At 47.5% G+C, this 26,539-nt stretch overlaps 2 protein-coding genes across 14 annotated transcripts in view; one reads left to right on the top strand and one right to left on the bottom strand.

Annotated features, from left to right (window-relative positions):
* Positions 1–24,963, top strand: part of IDUA (alpha-L-iduronidase) — a 68,600-nt gene extending 43,637 nt beyond the window's left edge. For both annotated transcript variants that reach the window (XM_030565843.1, XM_030565844.1), the window contains 12 exons: positions 2,259–2,341; positions 2,971–3,078; positions 4,447–4,542; positions 5,174–5,376; positions 6,505–6,684; positions 9,148–9,364; positions 10,569–10,781; positions 11,455–11,576; positions 16,036–16,161; positions 18,509–18,585; positions 19,602–19,702; positions 23,635–24,963. In XM_030565843.1, the coding sequence (XP_030421703.1) occupies positions 2,259–2,341; positions 2,971–3,078; positions 4,447–4,542; positions 5,174–5,376; positions 6,505–6,684; positions 9,148–9,364; positions 10,569–10,781; positions 11,455–11,576; positions 16,036–16,161; positions 18,509–18,585; positions 19,602–19,702; positions 23,635–23,735 (1,627 nt within the window). In that variant the 3' untranslated portion in view covers positions 23,736–24,963. The remainder of the gene's footprint in view (positions 1–2,258; positions 2,342–2,970; positions 3,079–4,446; positions 4,543–5,173; positions 5,377–6,504; positions 6,685–9,147; positions 9,365–10,568; positions 10,782–11,454; positions 11,577–16,035; positions 16,162–18,508; positions 18,586–19,601; positions 19,703–23,634) is intronic.
* Positions 1–26,539, bottom strand: part of LOC115653112 (purpurin) — a 104,738-nt gene that overhangs the window by 28,884 nt on the left and 49,315 nt on the right. The window lies entirely within an intron of this gene.

The raw sequence follows: 26,539 nt of genomic DNA, 5'->3' as shown, positions 1-26,539 counted from the left end.
TATTCAGCTTCCCAGGGCTACTTCCTACACTCCCGTTTGAGGGGGGGTACCTGGGTCCCAGGGTCATCATCCATCTCATTGGTGTAAATGGCTAATGGCAGCCCCAGCAGTAGATGAGAGATGTCCTTCTCCTCTGATGGCTCCTCTCTAACTGAGCTGAAGGGCTGGCCTTTTATATTTCTGGTTCCTGTCCCGCCTCTCTGCTTCCGGCGGTGCGGGTGTGGGTGTCCCGGGTCTGCCCACTAGGGAGGGCTCGCGGCTGTCCCTCCGTCTGTCTCTGAGGGAGGCCACACCTCCTTGCTATAGGAGGTTAGAAGGAAACTCATCCAAAAATTTGGCCCTAGATGTAAGCCGGGAATGGCTTTTATGGCAGTCTTACACCCATACTGTATGTGGAAAATATTAAAGGCTGTTAAAATTGGAATACAGTTACTGTAGGTGTGTGCTTCCACAGGTGCAGGAAAGACCTTTTTATTTACCCAGCAAATACACTTATTAATCCTCAGCTGTGCCAAAAGCAATGAAGAATCCAGCTAAACAACCAGAGTAAGAATTAAAATCATGAGAATTAAACAGTCAGGCACATTTTCATTTTGGACCAGGGGTGTACTAGGCAACCAGTTGGTGGCTGCAAGAAAGGAAATGGAGTGGAGAAAATCTTGGTAAAGCTGCTTTGTACGTGGGTAAGAAATTGGACATTCAAATAACACAGGGTCCAAATGATAGCATGGGTAAAAAGCCCCTGCTCTCTCATCAGATCTGCTATGTTGCTTATGTTCTTGCCTTTGGGAGATGAAAATGCCATGGGTTGGACAAGGAAAAGCCTGTGCTTAGATGCTATAGACATCTATCACTTTAAAAAAAAATCTCATATGTCAATCCTTTAGAAGTACCATACTGGTCCTGTGTGCCAGAAGAGAATGGGCATCTTATCCGGACGTAATACAGCCTTCTTTCTACTGGAGCCACATGCTGGCTTTGTTAGAATAATCACATTATGGCAAAACTGTTTTAAAATCAGAATAAAGAATAACGTATGTATTTCTAAACAAATGTTGAAATGTTGCTGTGAATTATAGAATTAAAGCAGTTGATCTATTTGAGACAAAGGTTTTGTTTATATTAAGTATAAAAGTGATACAATTTCATTATTTAACAAATGCTATTGTTTGTTTTACAGTAGCACCTAGGGGTTAACCAAAAACAGGGCCCTGCACCATTGTGTCACATGCTATATGAACAGTAATACAGTCGCTGGCCAGAAGAACTTACAATCAAAATTTAGTTAGGGACCTGCTTTGTCATGTTAATGTTTCAGTCTCTCTTGCTTAGTTTAGCTATTTTCTTTGTTTTGTATCTTTAAATCAGTGGTGAGCTGGAGCCAGTTCCCACCGGTTCGCGGGAACCAGTTGTTAAATTTAGAAGCCCTTTTAGAACTGGTTGTCCTGCAAGGGACAACTGGTTCGAAAAGGGCTTTTAAATTTAACAAAAGCTCCAGCAGCTCCCTGCCCTTCCCCCGACCCCAGCTCACCTCACTCCGCCTCCGCCTCCTCCCCTGAACGCTCCCCCGGCTTCTCCTCCCCGTCCCGGCTTCCCGCGAATCAGCTGTTCACGTGGGAAGCCTGGGAGGGCTGAGAAGGAAGCAGCGGCTTCCTGCAGGTGAGCTGGGGCAGGGGGGGCGGGGGCGCGAGGAGGGCTCCAGGTGCCGCACGGCTCCGGCCTGGCCCCCGACCCTGACCCCGTCCCCACAGGGTGCAGCTCTAGCCCGTCCCCCACCTCCAGGCAGCGTGGTAAGGGGGCAGGGAGGAGGTGTTGGATAGAGGGCAGGGGAATTGGGGGGGTGGATTAGGGTTGGGGTGGTCAGAGGGCAGGGAACAGGGGGATTGAATGGGGGCAGGGGTCCCAGGGGGGGCAGTCAGGAAGGAGCAGGGGTTGGATGGGTCCGTGGGGGACAGTCAGGGGTAGGGATTCCAGGGGTAGTCAGGGGACAGAGAGAAGGGGTAATTGGATGGGGAAGGGGTTCCGGTGGTCCATCAGGAATGAGAGGAGGGGTTGGATGGGGTGGCAGGGGACAGGGAAGGAGGGTGGATGGGGCAGGGGTCCCGGGGGGGGCTGTCAAGGAACGTGGGGGGTTGGATGGGGCAGGAGTCCCAGGGGGGGTGGGGAGGGGCATGACCCCCTCATGGGGTGAGGAGGAGGGAACCAGTTGTTAATATTTTGGCAGCTCATCACTGCTTTAAATTGCCTATATTCTTTAGAGTGACAAATGGAAAACTTCACTACAACTTTACCAGTCTGGATAACTTGATGGATCTTCTCTGGAAAAAAAAACTCATTCCAGGTAAGGACAGCTTTTTCCTGGTCAGTTAAACATGTTGGATCAAATGTACAGCCATCAGACTAAACAGCTTTTGCCAGAGCAGATATTGGTCCAAAATTAGTTCACTTCTACTTACATTTGACTCCAATTAATGTAAACGGAAATTCTGCACACAGAACCCTGGGAATAATGTAAAGCAGCACATTAGTGCTTTATTTGTAAGCGCTTTGGCATTAATCTGAGACTCTGAACTGGAAGCTGTGATCAACTCTCTCCTCGCTGAAATACGCTCAAGAAGGGACCAAAGAGGACACGTTCCTAAACTCATCTTGCTTTCACTACCCATATACAACTATACACATCTCCAATACCTCTAAGTCACACGCCAGTTCATAAGCTGAGGTGGTAACTCCTAATAGTGCTGATTTCATTGACAAGCAATGAGTTTGAACGACCTCAAGACCAAAGTAACTATTGGTGTGGAATTAGCGTGTGGCATCAGGAAAGGTAGCCCATTTAATGTAACTAATTTCCTGTATCTTATGTAGTTCCAGATTCTTAAGTGTCAATAAGACTCAATGACTTCCTTAGCTAATCGAAAGTAAACCAGTTCATGCAAATGGGAGCTAAACTTCTTGTGTTTATTTAAGGATTTGAATTGATGGGAAGCCCTTCAGGATACTTTACAGATTTTGAAGACAAAAAACAGGTTATAAGATGGAGGAGCCTAATTGCACTTCTGGCCAAGAGATACATAGGTGAGTCATTAAGTAATCATTGTTTAATCATCAGTCCTTTATTCTTCCAAAGTTGTGTGGTTTATACTTGATTTCAGGATGCATAGCAGCAATTGGGTGAATGGGAGATGTTTGAGTGGGTTTATTTAAGCAATACTAATTCTTGAACTCAATTTTGGAAAAAGCTTCATAGAAGGGTTGAGAGACTGAAGCCACTTGAAACAAGTCCTGGAGCTCAGTACATTTAAGTGTCTTGCCCATGGAGTGAGAAGTTCTAACTGAGGCTGAGAATTATCTGCCCAATTCCACTTCTTGTCTTTTTTTAGTTTCATTTTCACCACTCAACATTAGACAGTACAACACTAAAACCAACAAATACAGTGGGTAGCCCAATAAAAAAATTAGGCTAAGCCAAACTATGTAGGCTGAAATCATGAGGGAGGTGGTGGAATCTCCATAGAGGTTTTGAAGATCAGGCTTGACAAAGCTGGGATGATTTAGTTGGGTTGGTCCTGTTTGAGCAGGCGGTTGGACTAGATGACCTCCTGAGGTCCCTTCCAACCCTGATATTCTATGATTCTATGAGGATTAGCACTTCCACAGTGCTGTCCAACCACAGCTAAAAGCCCTGTACAAATAATGAACCTCTTAAGTCTCTCACATCCCTGGGAAACAGAAAAAATACATACCATTACCCCCATTTTCCAGATGGATAAACTGAGGTACTGACAAGTTAAGTGATATGGCCAGGGTCGCACAGGAAGTCAATGACAATGTCAGGAATGAGACTTGAAGAAGGGATGGATTTTGAAGACTGACCAAAAAGTGACATGATTTAGCAAAGTCCTGGTCAGGAGAGAAGAAGAGGGGCATCGAAGAGAACAAGGCTGCAATTGTGGTGTAGTTTATAGCAATTAGATAGCAAATCTTTGAATAGTTCAAGGCCTTTAGTAGCCCTCTCTGTCTTTGCTTCGGGAGCCACCAGAGCTCTGCCAGGGCAGCCATGTGTTTATAGGTAGGTAGGCATTGCATGTTGTACATATGTTATGAAAATGATCATTTGGATCCCACTGTGGCCTTACACTGATTGTGTAAAGGGCAAGATAGACAACAGTGATGGACAGGAAGAAAGCTGGCGTTGATAGCCACAGAGAATAAGTGAAAGATAAGCTACTCTTTAGTCACAGAGGCTCAAATTCAGCCATTTGAGCCAGACATACCACGGCCATTGAAATCCATGGGAGCTGCACAGACACCTTAAAGGGCAGAATTTAATCCACTATGTTTGGAAGGCTGCGGGTTGATTCTAAGCTCTACCCCTGAAGTATGAATTATTCGTTGCCACATGGAAGCGTACCATGCAGTAATGAAAGGTGGTTTCGTCTGCAGATAGATATGGATTGGAACATGTTGCCAAATGGAATTTTGAAACTTGGAACGAGCCAGATCACCATGACTTCGATAATGTGTCAATGAGTGTCAAAGGTAAGTTTATTTCTTTTGACCTTGATTTAATTTGTGTGGGGGTGGAGTAGGGTAGGGGCAGGTGGGTGATAAATAATAGGGTATATACAGGTATATTCTGTTTTATAAGGAATTGGCCCTGGTGTGATTCATGTAACTTCCATTAATAGCATTCCTGCCCTGATTTTCATAAAGTCTCAGGTTAGACTTTAATATGAGAGAAAACAGAAATGAGGGTGGGGAATAGGGAGTAAGGGTGACAACAATACAATCGCATTTTTCACTGTTTGGTTATAAACTAAAGTTGTGCCATGAAGTATTTTTTTCTGCTTTAAAGCCACGTGTTTTAATAGACGTGTGTCTTGGTAGCTTGCCCAGGCAAAATCCTTTAAAGGAGCTTCCTGTTACTGAAACTGTATGAAACCAAGGGAAGGGACTTGGAGACCCCTCTTGTGATCAGTAATGGAGAGAGGAAGTGGAAAAAGGTGGCTTCAGACACATCGTATGCTGTTAGTTGTGCGCACTTTCTAATTGCTCACAGCCTGCTGCAGCAATATGAGGACTGACTGTACTCTTCGGTAACTTGAATCAAGACATCATTATAATTTTAAGCTGTAACCATCTACTATATACATAATTGTTCTGATTCTAGGGTTTCTCAATTATTACGACGCATGCTCAGAAGGGTTAAGAGAAGCTAGTTCTTTACTGAAATTTGGAGGCCCGGGAGATTCTTTCCATCCATTCCCAAAGTCGCCCATCTGCTGGAGTCTTCTACATCACTGCTACAATGGAACCAACTTCTTCACTGGAGCGACTGGTGTGAGGTTGGACTACATAGCCCTACATAAGAAGGTCAGTCCAAGGCTTCTAGCTGTTTAATAAAGAAAAGTGTACAGGAGAATATTTCTTAATCCAATTAATTGCTAAGGTTGACTGTGCAGCCCCTCTGGTTTATGAAGTTCGCTTTCAGAATTGTGCTCCGCCTGTGCTGGGGTACATAACCATTACAATTCCAGAAGGCCTTTTAAAGATGTTCTAACAGACAAACTTCCATCCAAGCGGAATGCTTCCATGTATAGTCTCCACCTGAAAATAACTTTTCTGCCACTTTCACATACAGAGAGTGGGGGAAAATATACGTTTCCCCTTTAAAAGAATAGTCCTGACTGCCTGTCAACAGTTCTAGTGCCTGAGCAGATAAGGTAGAAATGTTAAATCTGACAGGCAAGTTGAGCAAGGTGATACCTTTTATTGGACCAACTTCTGTTGGTGAGAGAGATAAGCTTTTGAGCCACGCAGAGCTCTTCTTCAGTTCCAATAAAAAATATTACCTCACTCACTTTGTCTCTCTAATAGCCTGGGACCGACACAGCTACAACACTGCACACAAATCTGACAGGGACATAGGTGCTTGTGCTCTGTCTTTCATAGCAGAGGTTCTCAAACTGGGGCCCGGGCCCTCCTGAGGGGGCACGGAATGTATTTGGGGGTAGGGGGAGCATGAGAAGCTTCAGGGGGAAAAACTTCACTGCACACGTTTTACTCACAGCAATGAATAATTAGCAATGCTGACTCCTCCAGCCATACCAGGTCCTTAGATGGTGCTGTGCATTTTGGTGGATTCCTGATAAGCCTGCCTAGCATTATACAAAGTCGGTGCCATCTGCACATTAATCCGTTTGCTATGCAACGGTGGGCCTATTTAATGGTAAACAAATCGACCACAATCACAGTTTTGCTTTTGTTCTTATTTACAATGAATCGTTGGCTCTGTTTGACTCAATGTTTCACTGTTTTTAATATTTAGTGAGAGTTGCATGTTGATTTTTTTTAATCGATATATGTACTTGGGGCCAAGAAACTACTACAGACACAAAGATGAGAGGCCTAATCAAATAAGTTTGAGAACCACTGTTCAGAGTACCGTACATGACATTTTGCTTCCTCACTTTGCATGAAATGGAATTCCCATTGTTACAGGGAGCTGGAAGTTCTCTTCACATCCTAGAGCAAGAAACAGAAGCAATGGAGCAAATTCAGAAGTTGTTCCCAAATTTCACCTCGGTTCCTGTATACAATGATGAAGCAGACCCACTGGTTGGATGGTCAGTTCCACAAACGTGGAGAGCTGATGTGACCTATGCAGCCATGGTGGTGAAGGTAACTCAACGCTCACTTAGTGTCCTCACCTAATACGCTAATCTGCAGAGCAAGTGTGTTGCCAAAAGAATGTCTTATTAGGTTTCTGAATGGACTTCAGGAAAGAATTACAAGCCAAATCCTGAGGTTTGAATGCTCTCACACCAGGGTGTCAGGTGCTTTAACTTCACAGCTTTAGTTAATGCATCTGCCCTTTCCCGAGTGTCCCTGTAGAAAACAGCCCTATGAAAACTCCTCCTCCTAGGAGAACTGGAGAATGTGCTGGGGACACTTACCGTGAATCCTTCTGCATGACTGGCTAAACTCACTTTCCCTGATTCCCTGTAATAGACTCGCCACTATCTTCTTGTGGTGCATTATACACCCACAACTGTACAAAATCACCCTTTCCCAGAAAGCCCTAAGCACGACTACCACCCTTCTTGACTGCTTAATGCGGTAGTTCTTGGATTTTGGGTGAGGTCTCTGCACAGAGGGCTGACATGACCTCATTATTACTGCCCACACCAAGGGGCAGGCCATGCAATGGGCATATAGCCATGAGTTAGGGAGGCAGTGCCGAACTATGTAACCATGGAGGCAACTGCAATGCTGAGGAAGAGACTGCCCCTCCTCTTGGGAGCATGCCAGTTGTACCAACCTGTGAATGTTCCCTGTGGTCTCTGCTGAACCGAATCCTTGCATGTGGAGAGGAGATGCGAGCAATTAGATGGATCCCTGAAAAGCCCATGGGAGTATTGACCCGAAAAATCGACTGTGTTTGCACACTTGGATATGCACAAGCCTCTAAGTGTGAGCTGGCGCATCTCATTTCTCAAATACTTCCTGTCTGTGGTATACTTGTGATGGACAGAGACAAACTTTCAGGCTTACACAGAGCCCTTCTTCAGGTCTGGGAAAGGTTGTTTAGCATAAGTAGTTAACATATGTTTCAATCTGTTCCACCTTGTATTTAGCAGTGTCACTGAGTACATTTCCCAGCCCTGAAGAAGAGCTCTGTATAAACTCAAAAGCTTGTCTCTCTCACCAACAGAAGTTGGGCCACAAAAAGATACTGGACCAACACGGCTGTGACTACACTGTATACTTGTGATAGCTTTATCACGGCTTGTGTCACACCATTTTTAGCTGACTCTTTAAAGAAAGTGAGTCTCCTCTCAGGCCCTTCACTGGATCCTTATTATTGCCCTGCAAAAAGTGTAAACATTTGGGGGCTTTGCCTACAGAACCCTTCATGTTTCTGCTCTGGCCTACGCTTGTGATCTGTCTCCTTATTGCACTGTTGGTCATTTTACAGAGGAATAAACGGGGCATGCCCAAGGTCGCTCAGCAAGGAATTGGAACCGGGGCCAAAGCCTGCACTTTGTTACGCCGATGTAAATCCAAAGCAACTCCACGGGGGTCAGTGGAGTTATTTAGTACTGTTCGGGTGTAAGCCCAGAGCGCTAGTCCAATACTTTGACCACAAGGCCACCTCTTGTATTGCAATTAATAGCATACCTGGTCCATTAATGAATGATCCTAATCACTGTCCCAGTGATTGTAACTGGAGAAACAGTAAGGGCAGAACGCTGCAAAGTTCTTACACATGAAGTACAATGAGGTCACTAATGAAACATTATTTTGACAAAAAATGTGGCTGGAAATCACATCTCTCAAGAGAGCTCTTTACATAAGTACTAAACCAAGCTAGTAATTCCATCCTCTGGACATGTAAGACTTCACTTCCTGTGGAAGTGTGTGTCAACCTTCGCTATTCATGAAAGAGTCTCTCAGGGATGGTGTGAAGTCTCCAGATGTTCCGAAAGGACTGCAGAACTCTCTTCATACATCTAGTAGAGCTATCTCCATTGACTGTAATCCCAGTGTCCAGCTAACATGGCATGAGCCCCTTCACCACCTGCTTACACAGCGTGTCTAGAACTCTTCTTTGTACAGCACCTGGCATTCTCACAGAGAGCCCGCTGCTCCCCGTGCATCCCCACAGGTAGGATTAATCCTTCACATCTGAGTCAACACACTGCTGCAATCCTACTGATGCCCTGATTTTAGCCAACCTGAGAGCTTATGTGAACTAAAGCAACGCTGAGATGATCTTCATGAATTTTGAAGCCAAAATGTTGCATGCGTTTGCTTTCATTGCATGTACAGTTCTTCATCCTGCACACACGTGTGGCAGCGTAGGGATGAAACTAGTTCTGTAGCTTCACTATAGTATCCAAATGAAGCAAGGGTGCTCTACTCTGCTGTTTTCAGCGGGTAAGCAAATGCACAGAAGCGAGTTAAAGTGGCCCCAGGCAGAAGTAGCCCATCATGTAGAATTGCCGCAGGATCACGTAGGCTGAATATGCAGTTCAACAGAAATAAGACCGTTGATTTTAAAATAGGACTCTATTCATTGGAGTGTCAGCAAGAAGTGTTTTTTTCCCCAGCATGACGGCCAGTTTTCCCGTTACTTTACAGGTAATCATCCAACATCAAAACCTGCTCATTTCCAAAGCTAACAACACTATCAACTACACTTTACTGAGTAACGACAATGCCTTCATGAACTACCATCCCCATTACTTCACCCAGAGGACACTGACTGCTCGATTCCAGATGAACAACACAAAGCCACCTCATGTCCAGATGGTGAGGAAGCCTGTGCTGACCGTAATGGGATTGCTGGCACTGCTAGGTATGGTAAATGTTTGTTTTAAGTCATTAAATGCCAGTCCCCAGTCACATGCAAGTTACATGCTTAAAATCTATTAACAGGTCATCTACTCCATCTTCCTGCTAACGCGAGGTTATTCCCTCCTCCAGTTTGTCCAGTCCAGTTGGATGTGTCACAAGGAATAACGCTTCCACCCCTCCCCCTGGGAGATTAACAGTCTTGGTGTCAGGCTGTTTTCCTGACAGTCTGTTATCCCTCTAAATCAGGGGTGACCGACCTGTGGCTCCGGAGCCCCATGCGGCTCTTCAGAAGTTAATATGCGGCTCCTTGTATAGGCACCAACTTTCCAGTGTGCTGGGGGGTGCTCACTGCTCAATCCCTGGCTTTGCCACAGGCCCTGCCCCCACTCCACCCCTTCCCACCCCCTCCCCATAGCCTGCAGTGCCCTCGCTTGTCCCCCTCCCCCACCCGAGCCTTCTGCACGCCATGAAACAGCTGATCAGGAAGTGTGGGGAGGGAGGAGGAGGCACTGATCGGTGAGGCAGCCAGTGGGCAGGAGGTCCAGGGAGCTGGGGGGGGGCAGCTGATGGGGGGCTGCTGACGTATTACTGTGGCTCTTTGGCAATGTACAATGGTAAATTCTGGCTTCTTCTCAGGCTCAGGTTGGTCACCCCTGCTCTAAATTGATCCTATTGCTTCTGTTTCTACCCCGTATGCCACCTCGGTCAGTACCTTTCCATTTATATTTGTGGACTGGTATCCCCCCGGGCCAGGTCCATTCAAGCTATATTTCTCTTTAATAAGCTCTCCGGCCTCTCAGTTCCTCTGAGCTCTCACCAAGGTGTTAATCTAGGCCCTAGTTCTCTTAGATACAGGCTTAAGTCTTATTGACTTAAAACTGTTATTAGGCGTGTAGTACCTAAAGGCCAAACCGGCTGGCGACCCACTGTGCTGGATGCCGTACAAATGTAGTAAATGAGATTCATGCACGTGCTGAAATGCTTTGCAGAACCAGGGCTGTATTTCCAGAGCTCACCACCAGGGGCAGTTTCAGTTATGCCAGGGTAAATCCAGTGACTTCACCAGTGCTCCTCCAAATTCATGCTGGTATAGCCAAGTAATCTATAGCTCAGCCCTGCGTATAGACAGTTCTGTGTTTCACCTCGTCACAGGTCTACCGCTGGTCTCGTTACCTTTTGTGTCAAAAATGTATTTTTACTTTCAGGTGAAAACCAAGTTTTTGCAGATATTATCAGCAAAGACGAAAGTGACAACACCAACATTGTTGGAGTACTAGCCACCGTGCACAGTCCTGCTGAACTACAGCCATCAGACAGCTGGCAGGCCACCGTACTGATCTACGCTAGTGATGACAACCGGACATCCTCTAACATCAGTGCTGTGATTGTGAACGTTACCCACTTCCCCAGGCATGCAGGTAAATGGGCAGGGGGTGGGGGGGATTTGGGTACTGGAGCCCCAGGAAAAGGTTCATGTTAAACATTTCCAAAGCATTCATTTTCATAACTGAGGTCACATCTAGAATTTGTATATTACCAAGCTAGAAATCTCTCCTCACCTGGCAGCCCCAGATTTTCTAGGGCCTAGGAGCACTGTATTAGGAAAGATTGTGGACCCTGATCCCAGAATTGGGCCTGCCTCTGGCTTTTAAGGGATACAGTGAATTCTGTCCTTTCAGAAACTATTCAGCCCAGCTGCCCCTTAGCCAGGTTTCGCTGAGCAAAGAGTTCTCTCTGGGACTGATCACAATGTAATCCAGATATTGAACACTGCACAGTGTGTAGGAGTTAGTGGTGTTGTCTTCAACAGTTGCTACAGGGTTCAGCACTTGTGGAAGTCAGGACACTTCTATTTAGGAGCCGAGATAGGAATTTAAGAGCATAACATTAAGGACCAAGGCTTGAAAATATTTAGTCTTAGGCACTTGTGAAAATTTTACTCCGAGTCCCATTTCAGTGAGATTCAGGCTCTGAAGTCACTTTTGAAAATGGGACTTTGGCTCCTAAGTCATTTAAGCACTTTTGAAAGTTTTACCCTTCGTCTTTAAACCCAGATCAGGAGCTTTACATGTTTCCTTTGTATTTCCAAAGACCTTGTGTATGTGACATACTACCTGGACAACAACTTAACCAATCCCTATTTGGAGTGGAAGAAAGTAGGAAGCCCCGATTTTCCTTCTGTAAAGCAATTCCAACAAATAAGGGATGCTGAGGTATGATGCATATGCGGTAAAAATTGTCAGTGTCAACACACTGTTCATGAACTGGTGACATTATGGCGAAGGAACCTGATAACTGGTTTATGTTCTGGAGCAGCGTTTCTCAAACTTGGGTCCGTGGAACTGGGGGTCCCCAAAGGTACTCCAAGGGGGTGCCCCGCTGATCAACTCCTCCCCCACCCTCCCTCAACTCCTTCCCAACACCGCCTGCATGCCGGGAGATTGTAGGCGCTAAAAGTTCAGCAGCACAGCAGAGCTAAGGCAGGTTCCCTGCCTGCCTTGGCACCACACTGCTCCCAGAAGCATCCGGCAGGTCCCTGCGACCCTGGGGGTGGGAGGGGGCAGTGGGTCTCCACATGCTGCCCCTGCCCTGAGTGCTGATTCCACAGCTCCCATTGGCCAGGAACTGTGGCCAATGGGAGCTGTGGGAGCAGTGCCTGTGGGCAGGGGCAGCGCACAGAGACCCCCTGCTCCCCCCATCCCCCGCCTAGGGGCCATTGCTTTCGGGAGCCATCCAAGGTAAGCACCACCCAGCCGGAACCCACATCCCAACTCTCTGCCCCATCCCAGAACCCAGACCCCGCACCCAAACTCTCTCCCAGAGCCTGCACCCCCTCCTACACCCCAACCCCCTGCCCCAGCCTAGTGAAAGTGAGTGAGGGTGGGGGAGAGTGAGTGATGGAGGGAGTGGGGTTGGAGCCTTGGGGAAAGGGGTGGAGTGGGGACAGGAAGAGGTGGGGTGGGGATGGGGCCTTGGGGGAATGGGTGGAGTTGGGGTGGGGCCTGGGGCTGATCAGGAGGGCTTGAGGGGGCTGTCCCTGAAAAATTCTAAATCAATATGGGGGTCCTCAGGTTGCTAAAGTTTGAGAACCACTGTTTCTGGAGGATTATTTAGATACTGAGTTTAGCATAGACTGAGTCATGTGGTTATCACCTCTTTCTTCCTTGATTACCAGGATAAGCCTAGACAGGGAGCTGCATTACAGCTTGCTCGAAAGCTTTAAGACTTCTCAGGGACTGCAGAGATGAGTGGGAACCCTCTTGTTTGTGTCTGCTCTTTGCTTTTTATGTTAAATTTTAAATCTAAGTCCATAGTGGTACTGACCAGGGGAAAAATAAAATGTAGGACAAGTCTCAGACAGGTGGCTGTAAGTCAGTTAGCACGTGCAGCCCTCCAACCACCAGAGATGGGCATTTCAAACACATTTGGCATTGTAGCAGCTTTTCCTAACCATTCAGCCAAAAGGACTGAATGCAGATCACCAACCTGCCTTACCGATAGTCACGCCCTTTAAGAAGTGACTGCCCTGCCTTGGTCAAGCAGTAACATCTCCTCTCTCATTCCTCTGAAGATAAATCCAAACCAGAAAGTGAACATGACACTTAGGGTGAAATCTTGGCGCCATTGAATCCAGTGGCAAAACTCTCATTGACTTTAATATGGGCTGGGCTTCACCTTTTTAATGCCCTATTGCAGAGTTTTTCAAGTTTCTGGAGCTGATAATAATCTTACAGATTAAAGAATATCTGCAAACCCTCCCTCAAGACTTCTGATCCCTAACCATGACTAGGCCAAAGGCATGTAACTACCATACTCTAACTAGCAAAATTCATGAAAGAGAAACATTGTACTTGGTACAGTGGAGAAACCTGTCTGGTTGCTGGAAGACCGTGCAGATTGGATTGACTAAACAGACTTAAGGAACCTTGATTGACGGTCTACGGCAATTCTACACTTATCGCCACCATCTTAGAAACTTGACTGGCTGAACTATAAGGAGAAAAGTGGGATGAGATCTTCCACCTTAGTCATCCTCCTCCTTCAGAGCTATCTAAAGCTGGCTGAGGGCCTGGCATGAATCTTGCTGCCAAGTGCTGCAGCATCTTAAAAGGGGGACAAAGGGTTTGTCTGAAATTCCCTCCAAATGCTAAGTTATCAGCTGCTCAGTTTCTTCAACAGAGTCTGAAACAAGAGGAAACGACTCCACTTGATTATCAGCTTCCAGGTGTTTTCTACAGTAAATGCCTCTGCCTCGTTGGACCTGGACAGAACATCGATATTCCCAGCTGGAGAAAAGAGTGAAGTTCAATGAAGTGCCCACGTACATCAGTAAATTAAACTAAGGATGAACTGGTCAAAGCGTCAGCAAGGGGAGAATGCTGGTCATGCAGGAAAACCTGCACCTCTGCCCTTAAAATCAAGAGGAGAAGGGGAACTTTGCCTCATGAAAGCCACCTCGCTAGTGCAAACCAGGGCAATGCAAAAGCTCTACATTCACTTAACAGATTTCTGGGAAAGTCACTAGTTCAGAGCTTGATGAAGGGCCGGCTCAGGTTTGCAGGCACACAGCATATGAAAGTGTGAGGCACTAGGTCAGATGTTTAGGATCCATATGATCAGGTTGCTTTTAACTGTCATCACCTGGGCTCTGTCCCCACAGATTGCAATACGCTACTCACACGGAAAGCAGAGATCTGCAGCTGTCTCATGGAAAGTCTCAAATAAGCACACTATGTCCTGGGCCAGCTTTACCAAGGAGCCAGTGGGAGAGAGCTGACTGGCCACAGTAGGAACTAGATAGAAAAGCCCCACGTGGAGAGGTAGAGAGAACCCTTCCAAAAACAAAACTGGATGTAAACAGCTGGGGTCAGATCCAGAGGGACAAAAATCAACGTATCTGTAGGTCTCTCCCAGCCTCCCTTCCCTCTCCCAGGATTGGTCCTGCTTGGAGCAGGGGGTGGGACTAGATACCTCCTGAGGTCCCTTCCAACCCTGATATTCTGTGATTCTATGAGTCCCTTCTCCTTAGAGGGGTCTGGACTTGCCCTCATTCACTGGGCATTTAAGGAGCTGGTGCCTTAAATTCAGTGGGTTGGGGGACTGAGGACAGCTGGCCCCATCTGCTCACTGACTGTGTGAATGAACAGTCTGTAGCCTGCACTTTCCTTCCCCTCAGGGAAAGCCTGCTGGCTTCCTTCTGCACTCTCAGGTCTAGGGGCTAAGGTAAGGGTGATGTGGGGCAATGCAACTCCCCCTTCTCAGTCTGAAGACGATAGGAACTTCCCCTGGTCTGGGTATCAAGCACTCTCCAGTCTCCTCACCCCAGTCTGCTTTACCTATCGCTCAGGCGTCCATGAGATCTTTGCTCTACCAGCTCTCTGAAACCTGCTGTCTCCCACTTATTCCCTCCAGCTGCAGAGGACACCCCCAGGCTTGAATTACTTGGCAGATGTTGAGGGGCAAAGCTAACTACAGGCTCTGTCTGCAGGCCAGACACTTAACCTATTCCTCCGCTGCCCAGTCGGCAGCTTGTAAACGCCCTCACTGGCACGAAAGAGTCTGACGCTGGTTTCAAGCGCTTAGCTGTTCCTATAACTCAGTCATTTGCAGTGCACGAGGAAGGTGGCTCTTTTGCACGCCATGTGCACCTTGCACTGTGGTGAGCTTTGCAAAGATAGCTAATCAGAAGGGCGTTACTGTGTCATTACTCAAACTGGCATGCAAGTGGCCTTGGTTTTCAGGCTCCCTCCTTAAAACCTCAGATTCCTTTCAGTGATGGATGTCTGGCTTCTAAAGATCACAGTGACTCTGCAGGCTTCGTACTCCAATGCAGCCCTTTGGAACAAACTGCACACGGCACTCACAAAACTAATAAACCATACATCATACGTGTCCATCCAATTTCCACATGGGCATAGGAACAGCCTCACACTGCCCTTTCCTCCAGTCATCCCTCAGCCAGAACTGAGCTGCGGCGAAGACCAAACAACGGCCAGTCCATGCGAGGCTCAGCCATGCTCTCAGGCTTGGTCAATGCTCCGCTGCTCCAGTCCTGCAGTGGGGTTCGTGCATGGTGTCTTGCACTTCATGTCATCCTAAGGGCTCTTTGTGGGACTTGTTGTGTAGCAGGCGTGCACGCGTGCGTGCGCGCACACACACATACACGCACACGGGAAGAGGTCTAATACTCTTAGCCATCTGCTGCACCCCCTCACATCCTGCACTAATCTACACTGAACGGAGGTCCTCGCCATGTGCTGGCCATATGGAACACATTACAAAGCTCTCGCTTATCCTTTTTTTCCTGTTTTCAACATTACCAAATTTGCAAACCTGGGCATCTTGTATGACCACCTTTGACTCCCCTTCTCCGAGGTCACAACTCACATTTTGGGCATCGGGGTCCTAACTAGTCAGGCAAACAGGCCCTACAATCACTGAACAGTTAGATAAAGGAGAGGAATAGATATTAGTCTCCTGTTTCACTGAGAAATGCTGCAAGTTATGATCTAGCGGGCTGTTAACTTTTTAAATGCCATTAAAAGTGGCAGTGCTAATTTAGAGGTACAGCAACATTACACTGTGGAATCAGCACAGCTATAAAATGAGTGGAGAAAGAATGGTGAATATTGATTTCTTTACACACCTCCTCCATTCGGCTTTGGTTTGCAGGACCCGGTGGTGACCGGACCATTCCCATTTCCTGGGGATGGCCGCCTGACCTTGAAACAGGAACTCCCACTTCCATCGGTCTTCCTCATCCACGTCTGTGCAAGACCTCACTCTGTTCCCAATCAAGTAGGTACCATGATTCAGTGTCAGGCAGGGCCAGCTTTGGTTTTTTGCCACCCAAAGCAAAAAAAATTTGGCTGACTTCAACCCAGCCCTGGGGTCCCCCCTGCACGCCCCTGCTGCCCCAGCCCTGGACTCTCACCCCCACCCCCCAACCTGCACTCTCTTTCCGCCCCAGCCCTGGGTCACTGATAACTTGCTCCCAAGGTGGCATTTAGCAGGAATTTTGGATGTGCACAGAACACAGACAGGATTGGTTCCCATATGGTTACAGAACTGCAATAAAGTGGAACAATTTTCAGCTTGTGTGATTGGAGGATATCTGGATGCATATTATAAGACTGTCCTCTATAAATGAGGAAAAGTTGAGGTGCCTTTATTATTCTTTTGTTCCACTCTTTGCTTCTATGGGGAATTTGCCAATGCACTATCACTGTCTTCCTTTGAAACAAATAAAACTAAAAAAAAAAAAAAAGGCAATGGCTGTTGAAAATAGCAATTCCAGTCCTAAAAACCACTGGGAAGCATTACTTGCTCAATTTTATCCTACTTTTTCTACAGCAAATTACAGTGGATCAGTATATTTGATTTGGGAGAAATGAAGTAACAGCTGCCCAAACTGAGCTTGAGCACTCCTGAATGTAGAGGTGTTCAAATCTGGAAGGCAGGTGCTAGATTCCCTTTCTGAATATTAGCTAAATCTGGAAAGGAAAAGTCAATTTCTGCTTCCATGGCTCAGAAGTGGAAATCCAGAGCCTCCCCTCCCTTACTTTTAATTTTAAATTCTAGTGGGATCCACCTACCTCCCTTGCTAGGCTTCAGATAGAGAGGGGCACTGTACATTTAGTCCACCCAATTCCTTCTTTGGGGGCTGCAAGGACTATCCCTAATCCAGTCTGGGGATGTCTTCTGAAGGGTATATCTGGGCCAAATCCTTCTACTCCTTGGGCACACTTGTTCCCCGTTCACAGTGCCACCCCGCTCTAGCAGCGAGCTCTCCATTCACAGCAAGCTGCAGCATGAGGTTTCAGCTACCATACTCCCTCCCCCTCCCTTTCTTGTTGATAGCAGCCAAGGGAATGCTGGGAAGTGTAGTTCTTTCCTTGCTCCAGGGCTGGCTCTATAGGCAGGGAGCTAACCAAGGAACTACAGCTCCAAAGGCCCCCTGTTGGTTCTCAGCTCCCAGGCCGGATCCCTGCCAGCTGCCGCCCCTGCAAATAGGCCGCCCCAAGCAACTGCTTGCTTTGCTGGTGCCTAGAGCCCCCCTGGTGTCAGGGGACTAAGTTTGTAACTGTTCCCGTATAGCCTGTCTACTGGCATGTCTACACTGAAGGGTCTGGGCCAGCTGACTTGGGCTTATGGGGCTCAGGCAAAGGGGCTGCTTAAATGCATTGTAGATGTTCAGGCTCAGGCTGGAGCCTGGGCTCTCGGACCCTGCGAGGTGGGAAGATCGCAGCCCTTGGGCTGCGTCCTGGCTTGAACAGCTACACTGCAATTAAACAGCCCCATAGCCCAAGTCAGCTGGCATGGGCCAACCGCAGGTGTGTGATTGCAGTATAGACATACCCTGTTGGGCTATCCGACTTCAATTAATGAAGGCAGCAATGCCTGTGTCTACTCACTGTTAAAAGGTAGCATAGGAGAATTATTTAAGCAAGGAGCCAAATTTTCCTGTGACAAAGTGATTCCATGACTCATCTTCCAGGATAAACATCCGCACAGCAGGTGATGTGAGCAACTAGCTGAGCTAAAAGTCAAAATACCCATTGCTGGAAAAATCATTAATGAAATGATGGGAAGTATAACATTTCCTAGTCTGGAAGATGGGTCAGATGCTTTAAGGCTTAAAAGCCAAACGTTAAAAATAACACCTCAGCTAAGGGCCTGTTTAAATGTTTTATAACCACACATAAGACGCAGTCATAGCTGAGATGACACCTGTTAGCCTGGTAAGCATGAGGTGCTGAGTACCCTTAACTGCCAGGGGACATATGGGGAGTTGAGAGCATTGGGCCATAGAACTGTGGGGCCAAGAAGTTGGAGCAAAAGGATCTAAAACTGAGTTTAAGTCCAGACTGAGACATCAAAATAAGCGGAATGATTTTTTTTTCAAGATTCCCACTGAAATCAAAGGGAGATCCTTGTTACTCACGACTTGGGAAAACCAGGTTACTTCATTTGAAGTCCATATTGAGGCACCGGAATTTTAGCTACCCATTTACTTCAAAATAGTTAAGCCAAGACTACGTATTAAAGGGATGAAATATGATCCAGTGCTGCTGCATCATCAGTGTGTTATCATAGCAATGCACCTCTTCCCTCTATATTAACGTGGGCCTCGCTCTGCTCTCAGGTGACAGGCGTCCACTTGATCCCTCTGATAAAGGGGCAAGTTGCAGTACTTTGGGACGATGACTGCGTGGATTCGAAGTAAGTGCGTTTTTAGGACAGAGGTAAAGACGTAAGACCAGGACACAGATGTAATCTTATCAGGGCTAGGTATTAAATAGCTAAGCAATGTTTACTCTCTCAGCGAAGCGATAGGCATTATCCCTGGCATTTTGTCAATTTTTTTCCAAAGCACAGTAGCTTTAAACACCAAAACGACTGTTCGAACCCATGTGTGATATCCCCGGGAGGAAATCTTGAGGTTACCGTGCCCGTTCAGCGTGAGCTGAGCTTGCAGCCTCACTGACACACAATAGCAATTCATATGTGAAACGGGTTTTAGCCCACAAAAGCTTATGCTCAAATAAATTTGTTAGTCTCTAAGGTGCCACAAGTACTCCTCGTTGTTTTTGAGGGCAATTCAGGGTGTCTTTCTCCCCTGGAGGAGATAGGAGGCTCCACAAAAGCCCATGTACTGAAAGATGCTGCTTTATCCAATCCTGTCCAAGTTGCCCCTGCCAGATGTAATCAGCAATGCGGAGATAAAGGGGGAGGATTGTGTCCAGGTCAGAAGACGTAGCCGTCTGTCTGTAGACATGCTACCCTAGAAACCAACTGATATAGACTAATGTGCAGACTGGGGACACAGGACAGCCAACTCAGCGCATCCTTTGGAGTTGGTTAGTGCCCATCAGTAAGTGCTAACTTTCCTGCATATTGGGCCTACGCCTGTGAGATGCTGAATGTCTCCACTGAGGTGCTTGGCCTTGTCTCTCCCCTTGGCATCTGGGGAGGCTGAAGGCGCTCACCAGTTTTTCAAAGGTTCTCACCACCTCGCAGGTCAGTCGGTCCTGGTGCTCTGTTGTGGCCTTTTCGAGCCATGACCCCTGCTCCTCGTGTTTGGCATGTCTGCTGCAGCACAGGACTTCCCTGGTCAGTTGTGTGCAATGCCAAGCATTTCTGTTCCTCACCCTCCTGCACAGACGAGACGGGGATGGGGAGATGTGGCCATCCCGTGGTCACCAGCAGCCAGTTGAGGTATTTGGTTTCTTTCCTAGATGTCTGAAAACATTCGAAGTTGAGTTTTCATCGGACGGAAAAGCATACCGACGGATTAATGCCAGAGACACGATATTCACTCTGTGGATCTACAGTCCAGGTAAAATTGGCACTCACACTCAGCTTAATCTGTCCCCTCGGCATTCTCACTCGGTTGAAAGTGTACTAAGTTATGTTTGTCTTTGAGTTTAAGGAATACAGAGCCAGATGTGTTCAAAGCGCTTCATTGCCAAAAATGAGACCAGGTTCCTCTCCCGGGGATCATACCCTTAGGGCCAGCGGATGCAGCCCTTATTGTGAGTAAGTCCTGGTCACCATGGACAGTGGTTGCACCATCTGTCCCAAAGCACACGATCCTGAGGTCCTTGCTCAGTTTTCACTGAAGCAAACTCCCACTGTGGCTCAAATGTTAGAAGCACCTCCATCCTTGGCCCCTGTGTTCCATTGCCACAGCACACGGGCAGGACGGACAGGGAAGGAAAGCTCACGCCAGATGTTGCTGTACTGAGTTATCCACACAGTTATTCACAGTAATATTCCTGTCACTACGTGCCGTGTGTGGACATGGTTCTTTACAGCACCGGAGGATCTGGTCCCTGCTCCGGGCGCTTAGCCGGCACAGGCCTGATCCTGACTCTGCTATTGGCAATGGGAATGTTGCCGGTGACTTCATCAGAAGCAAGGCAGAATCTCATTTTAGACAGATGACATCAGGGGCCAGATCAGCTGCTGTGCTTCAGTTCAAGGTGTAGGTGTGTGATACTCTCTTGGGATGCCCAGGCCTGTGAGTCACCTTGTCCCCCACCTCCTGTGTGAAGGAGTTTTGCTTGTGGAAGCTGGATGTCAGCTCCTGGACACCTCCAGCCACTCAAGCACTCTCCTCAGGGCTCCGCCAGCCCCTCCTTTGCTCTGCAACTTAACAGGCCCCCGAGCCACTCTGAAAGCATCCCCTGTAACATGCAGCCCGTGTTGCTGGACATTCACAGCCATGACCAGGTTTGTTACACCCAAGGGAATAGTACACACTTGGTTGATTCAGCTGAGTATGAGCTGCAGCATAACACAGCACTGTAATCTATTGATCAAGAAAACAAATCTGTTTCTTAACCAAGGGAAATGAGATTGTGACCAAATATCACCCGCTTGCACTAGACTCAGACTTAACGTTAACAGGAGGCTAACCTTGTCTAAAGCGATTTCTCTCCTCAGCCCTGTCTTGCAGCGTTTCAGCCAAGGTTGGCTGAGATCCTGTTTTTGTGGTGTGACTGCACTGGCCAGTCACTCCCCCAAATGCAGGATAAAAGAGGGGTCCTTGTGCTTTCCTCTTACATCCCTCCTGCCCCCCGAGCCCATTGTTTTTGTCCCCAGACTCAGGGTGACTGCCCTGTGGTTTCCTTCCAGGGGTGCCAGCTACTCTTTCTTTGCCATCCCTCATCGACCTGTTTTTCCTGTTGCCTCACAGATGTAAATGGGACATCCTTTGTGCTGGCTTTACAGTGCTTGATGAACATAGGAATGGAGGGCAGGGGATTTCACATCCTTTTGTTTGGCAAAACCAACTTACCAACCCTGCCTGGGAGACAGTCTAAATCCACCTATTTTCAGTTCATACGCACAGCTTCTTAAATGTCACCTGTACATACATCACCCAATACCTAAGAGGATCAGTGTGACATAATGCTCCCATTAGACACCTCACGCAAGTCTTTTGGAGTAAGTACTATGAAAGCAGTGTGACAGGTGTAGTGAGTTTGTCAGGCCTGAGAGTGGCTGTTACAGAACAGTAGACCCTTTGCCGGTTGGCACTGAGAGGGATTTTTAAGGCCACAAGGTGAACCACAGCGTGGGCGAGGGGAAGGTCTTGCAGGAGCAGAGTATGGGTCCCTGATTTTCTGCTGTGGTTGAAGTTAGAACATCTTGGGAGCTGCTGTTTATTTGCACCAGCTGGCAAAGGCTCCTGGAGGGATAGCCAGAGCACATTGCCCCTCCCTGGGCATGGGAGCCAGCCACACCAGCTCTATACCTGCTATTACGCTGGGGTGCCCTCCCAGCCAAACGTCCTCCATTTGTGCCACACAGGTGGCATGACTGGAGCAGCACAGGCGGCAGATTCTGACCCTGGACAGTCAGGTGGTGCAATCCCACCATTATTTTTTTCACAAACATGTCTTACTTCTGTGATTCTGCACTTCCACGAAACAGCAAGCCGAGGCTTTTCCTTCCCCACGGGGTCTGAATAACCAGCTGGAAAACTGAGTGTGGGCTCAGGTCTACGTGTGCTGCCGGTGACTGGCAGAGGGCTGAACACAGAATAGCCTCAGCCTTCCCCTGGCTAAACGTGAGACCACATAGCCCTAATGACATCAGGGCTGCTCTCTGCAAATCAGGGAACACGGCTTTTGAAGTCAACAAGTATTTAGCCAAAGTAAGGGATAAGTGCTACAGCAACTGGGTCAGAGAAAGCAGCTGAAAACAATGCGGGTTGAGTATCTATAATACAGAGCGCTCCAGACCACGTTTCTCAACTCAGCGGCATGTTCTTAGTCACATTAATAATAACTGATCCGGTTTGTATGGAATAGAGGAAAACTTGGTTTCTGAGTGATGTGCTCTAATGAGATACAGAGCCATCAACTGGAAACAGCACGTCATCTAGTACAACCAGTGGCATGCCAGCGGTGTATGCTACGCATGCTCTGCGTGCCCTGGGACTAGCTGTGCTTGGGGGATGATTCTCTTTAGCCCCCGGAACACGCATGCAAGCGGTCACGCTTTGCATGCCAGTGCAGAATTGCATGCCTTGCTGAAAATGTCACGGCAAACCCCTGAGTATGACACATTAAAATCAGGTGCTTTTTCAAATTGAAAATGCTGTGTTAGTGCAGTGTTAAAGTTGCACAGATAAGCACAAAGAAAGGTAGTGCCTTAGTGAAGACCCCAGGCAATATGAACTGTTGCATATAATGTTACTGTGGCAAATTGCCGCACTACTACGATGGGTCTTGCGCTTTCTCCCCTTGGGGGGGGGGGTTCAGGATGCCATTTCTTGCCCCTGAACTGGGATATTAACTGCCCCACTAGTGTCCTAGAGGAGGGGAGCGGAGAGGAAGGGACCCGGGCCTGCCCTCTACTCCGGGTCCCAGCCCAGGGACCCTAGAGCTAGCAGTAAACCACTTGAACTAGTGGTTCCTTCCCCTGGGCTACTTCCTTCTCCTGCCCTTCAGCTTGTGGGGGCTTCCTGCCCTCCCTCTGTCCCTTACCTAGGGTCTTGGTCTTCTTAGCCCATCGCAGCACTTCTCCAAACTGCTCTCTGCTCCAACTCCCAATCCACTCTGTTTCTACTCCTTCAAACTGTTCTCTGCGCCAACACCAATCCTCTCTGCTCCAGCACTTTCCCCTGTCTGATTGAAGCAGGGGGTTTATATCAGGTGACTGATTTCAGGTGCTCTAATTGATCTATAGCAAACTTTCTTCCCTCTACAGGGAATAAGCCTCCCTTCTAACCCTCTCCTGCTGCCCTCTGGCCATGCTGTATCACAGTTACCCACAGGATGTGTAGCTTAATCCAGTAAACTCTGCATTTTGACAGAAATAATTCCCCTCTGAACAGCCTAGCTACCTTTTATGTTCCTGGAATGTTGGCTTATGCCTTACCTGGCTTATCCCTGCCAGCTTTTTGCATTTAACTTTTCTCGTGTTTTTTAAAGACAATCCACAGTTATTCACTTCATCCCATGTAAGATCGGATCTTCCCACATATCTGCCTTCGGAGAGGGGAGATATTTGGAGCTGCTGGGGAGAGTATTACGCTTAACTTCCTCAGGATTATCATTACAGCTAGCAGTAGAGCTGGCCAGGTACATGGGCTGGGACACTTACCAGGTACTCCTGTTAGAAGCCAGCCCCCAGTCACATCCCCACTCCATCCCACTAATGCGTCTCTCCCAGGAATAGGGATGGTCCCAGCCCCTCTGAGCACACAGCAGATGTTGGTCTTTTGCAGTGACCGCGCTTTAACCTTTTTATTGGCAGGAACCACGGTCTCAGGCTTTTACAGAGTCCGAGCCATCGACTACTGGAATAAGCCGGGCCTCTTCTCCATTCCTGTGCAGTACACTGAAGCTCTCGCATGAGTGCAAAACTGTCCAACAGCCAGAAGAGAAATCTGCATCTGTCTCCAGTGCGCCGCAGAGTGGGGTTATGCTGCTGCAAACGATAACCCTCTCATGCAACTCCAGCCTCACTAGTAAGGGAATTAGCGGGTTAGCTTACAGCACTGTACTCCTCTTCTCACTGCGAACTCTTTGGAGCCTGAAGACAAGTATCGTCCCAAACAGTGTTCGAAAGTGAAGAAGAAATAACTGTGCCTTGGCCTGGCCTCTTACATGCTGGTGGAACTCAAGTGGTTGCAATAGAGCTAGTCCACCCGAATGCTGGGGTAACAGGAGCCTGGTGTCGATGTATGGAATCAGGGCCAACAACTCACGCCCTGGGCCTGGAGGACAGTGTTCTCCTGTGAGGGGAGGTGCGGCTGGGACTGAATTTCCGCACCGGATTTGCAGTACTGGTTGGACGTGGGATACTGGCCAACTGGGCTGCTGCTGCTGGGCCCAATGAGTGAACAGAACAGCCTCTTCTACCCTCCTCTGCTCCCCAGCTACCAGGGATTAGTACAGTCCCTTGCCCTGGGGGATTCTGCGATTTCAGTGCAGTCTGCTGTCCCTCTATAGCAGGGAGTACAACGTTCCTCACCCCTTTGTGCAGCAGCTTCCAGGCAGCCATTTGCTCACTCTTGGGCCCTCGCCTGCATGAGCAAAGTCCTTCTACCTCAGGGGGCTGCGGGTACCTTCTCCCCGCCCAGCCGGGCGTCACCAGCACAGACCCTGGCCTCTTTCATTCTCCTTTCTGCTCAGAAGGTTCAAGCCACCTTCCCTCGCTGGCTGTTCACCCCCACTAGTCTTCTCAGGCCTTGTCTCGGTCCCTCGCAGCAGAGAGCTCCATAGCGCCAGCTCAGAGGTGGGTCTCTGGAGAGTATCCCCAGCCAGTGGCTTTTCTCACCTCACCTTCCTTTACACTGCACTTTTAAAGCCTACTTCCCTCTTCCCAGCAGGCCTTGCTTCCTCCCAGTCACATGCTCATGCTGCAGACTACAACCCCCAGTGTGCCTTGTCTTAAACGAACCGAGGCCTTATGACAGACATCCTGGGCCATGGCTACCCTCATGGCCAGTAAAATGTTTGTTAGAGAGGCTCCAGTTAGAGGCTTTTATAAATTTATCAGATTTGGGCATTATATGCTTTTGTATGTGACAGATGGCTGGTAATGGACATGTTTTTAAACTAGAAAATCTACACTTGGGAATGGTGTATTTTGCAGTATTTTACAGTAGATTATAGCCTCACACAAAACAAAGGAGTAATGAATATTGAGCTCATATGAATGCACAGCTGGGCAATATTTGTCAGATTAAATTTTTTCACCAGAAATGGGTATTTGGGGTGAACAAAACATCGCATGAATTCATGTCAAATTTGTCAGATTGTTTTGGTCGGAAAAGAAAACAAACAAACAAACAAACTGAACCTATTTCAAAACAAAACATTTTGACTTGGATTCAAAGCAACTTTGTTCTGAATTTTGCTTCAGTTTTATTTAAAAAGGTAAAAACTCCAACAAAACAAAGTGTCGTTTGACCTTGATCTGAAAGACTGTGGCCCCCAAACTGAAAAATCTGCTACTTTGCACAGTTCTAGGTGACACCTCTGTGCACTTGCTAATGACTATTTTAGAACTCAAAGTGCTTTGTGGGTTTAATCGGGTCCCTCATAATTGAAGCACTTTGTATTGTGTTTTTAAAGTACTCAGAGAGGGAAAGATCACTGCAGTGAAAAGAGCTAGGCTATTTTACAATGGAGGAACAAGCCTCTGTTATGAACATATTCTCTGTGATGATATAAAATACCTCACCAGTATAACAAAGCATGCATACTTGAATTGCAATATGAAATCAGCTGTATAGTAAGATGGAGGAAGCATTTGGCATTGTGGATTCAAAGGCAACGGGTCCACCTCCACATTTGAGTGTCAGGATTGTGTCACTGCCATCAGCAATTCACCACCACCACCACCACCAATATGTGTTTTGTTCCACTACCTTGTTGATTACAGGCCTAGGGAACAACCACTAAGAGGAAGTTAAGATGGTTGAGAGCAGCGGTCATGTACTCGTACATAGTAGGTTGCAGGGCTGCTACTCCTGTACAAGATATGGACTAGCTATATCACTTTCACCATGGAGAGAGATACCAGAGATGTGTTCTCTTAAGTATACAAAGCTCTGCCAGGTCTGGCTGTTCCCAGCTCAGGAAAGGCATGTTACACAGGAGACCACCTAGTGGCTGAACATTATAATACCATGTAAACAGTCCATTGCCACAGAGCTCAGTAATTCAGAGGAAAATACGCTATAGGGATGTTGTACGTGTTCCCATACAGATCATCAAAACCAGAAAAGACAGTTACTGTTAAACTTAAAAGACATCCAACAATGTTAATGCATAGAAATGCAGAGCTAAGGCCCCTTAAATCTGCATCCTGAAGTGAGACCTTGCGGAAGGGGAAACTTTTAGCTTTCAAAATAAATTATCTAATCAGGGACCCTAAGCACTACACTACCTTAATCAAGGTAGGTATTTGCCATGGTTTCTGCTGAAGGAGAATTTAAGTTAAGAATGGAGGGGAGCTGACAATCAAAATACTCAAGTGTAGCTCACGCCCAGTGAGTTAACGCCATGGGCAGGGCCGGCTCTAGGTTTTTTGCCACCCCAAGCAAAAAAATTTTGGCTGCCCCCCCGTCCTGGCCCTGGGCTCCCCCCCTGCAACCCCTGCTGCCCAACCCCTGGGCTTCCCTCTTCCCCCCCCCACCAGTACCTCCCAC

Source organism: Gopherus evgoodei, chromosome 6 (assembly GCF_007399415.2).
Source record: "Gopherus evgoodei ecotype Sinaloan lineage chromosome 6, rGopEvg1_v1.p, whole genome shotgun sequence".
Classification (NCBI taxonomy): Eukaryota; Metazoa; Chordata; order Testudines; family Testudinidae; genus Gopherus; species Gopherus evgoodei.
This window is presented reverse-complemented; position numbering and strand designations above follow the sequence as displayed.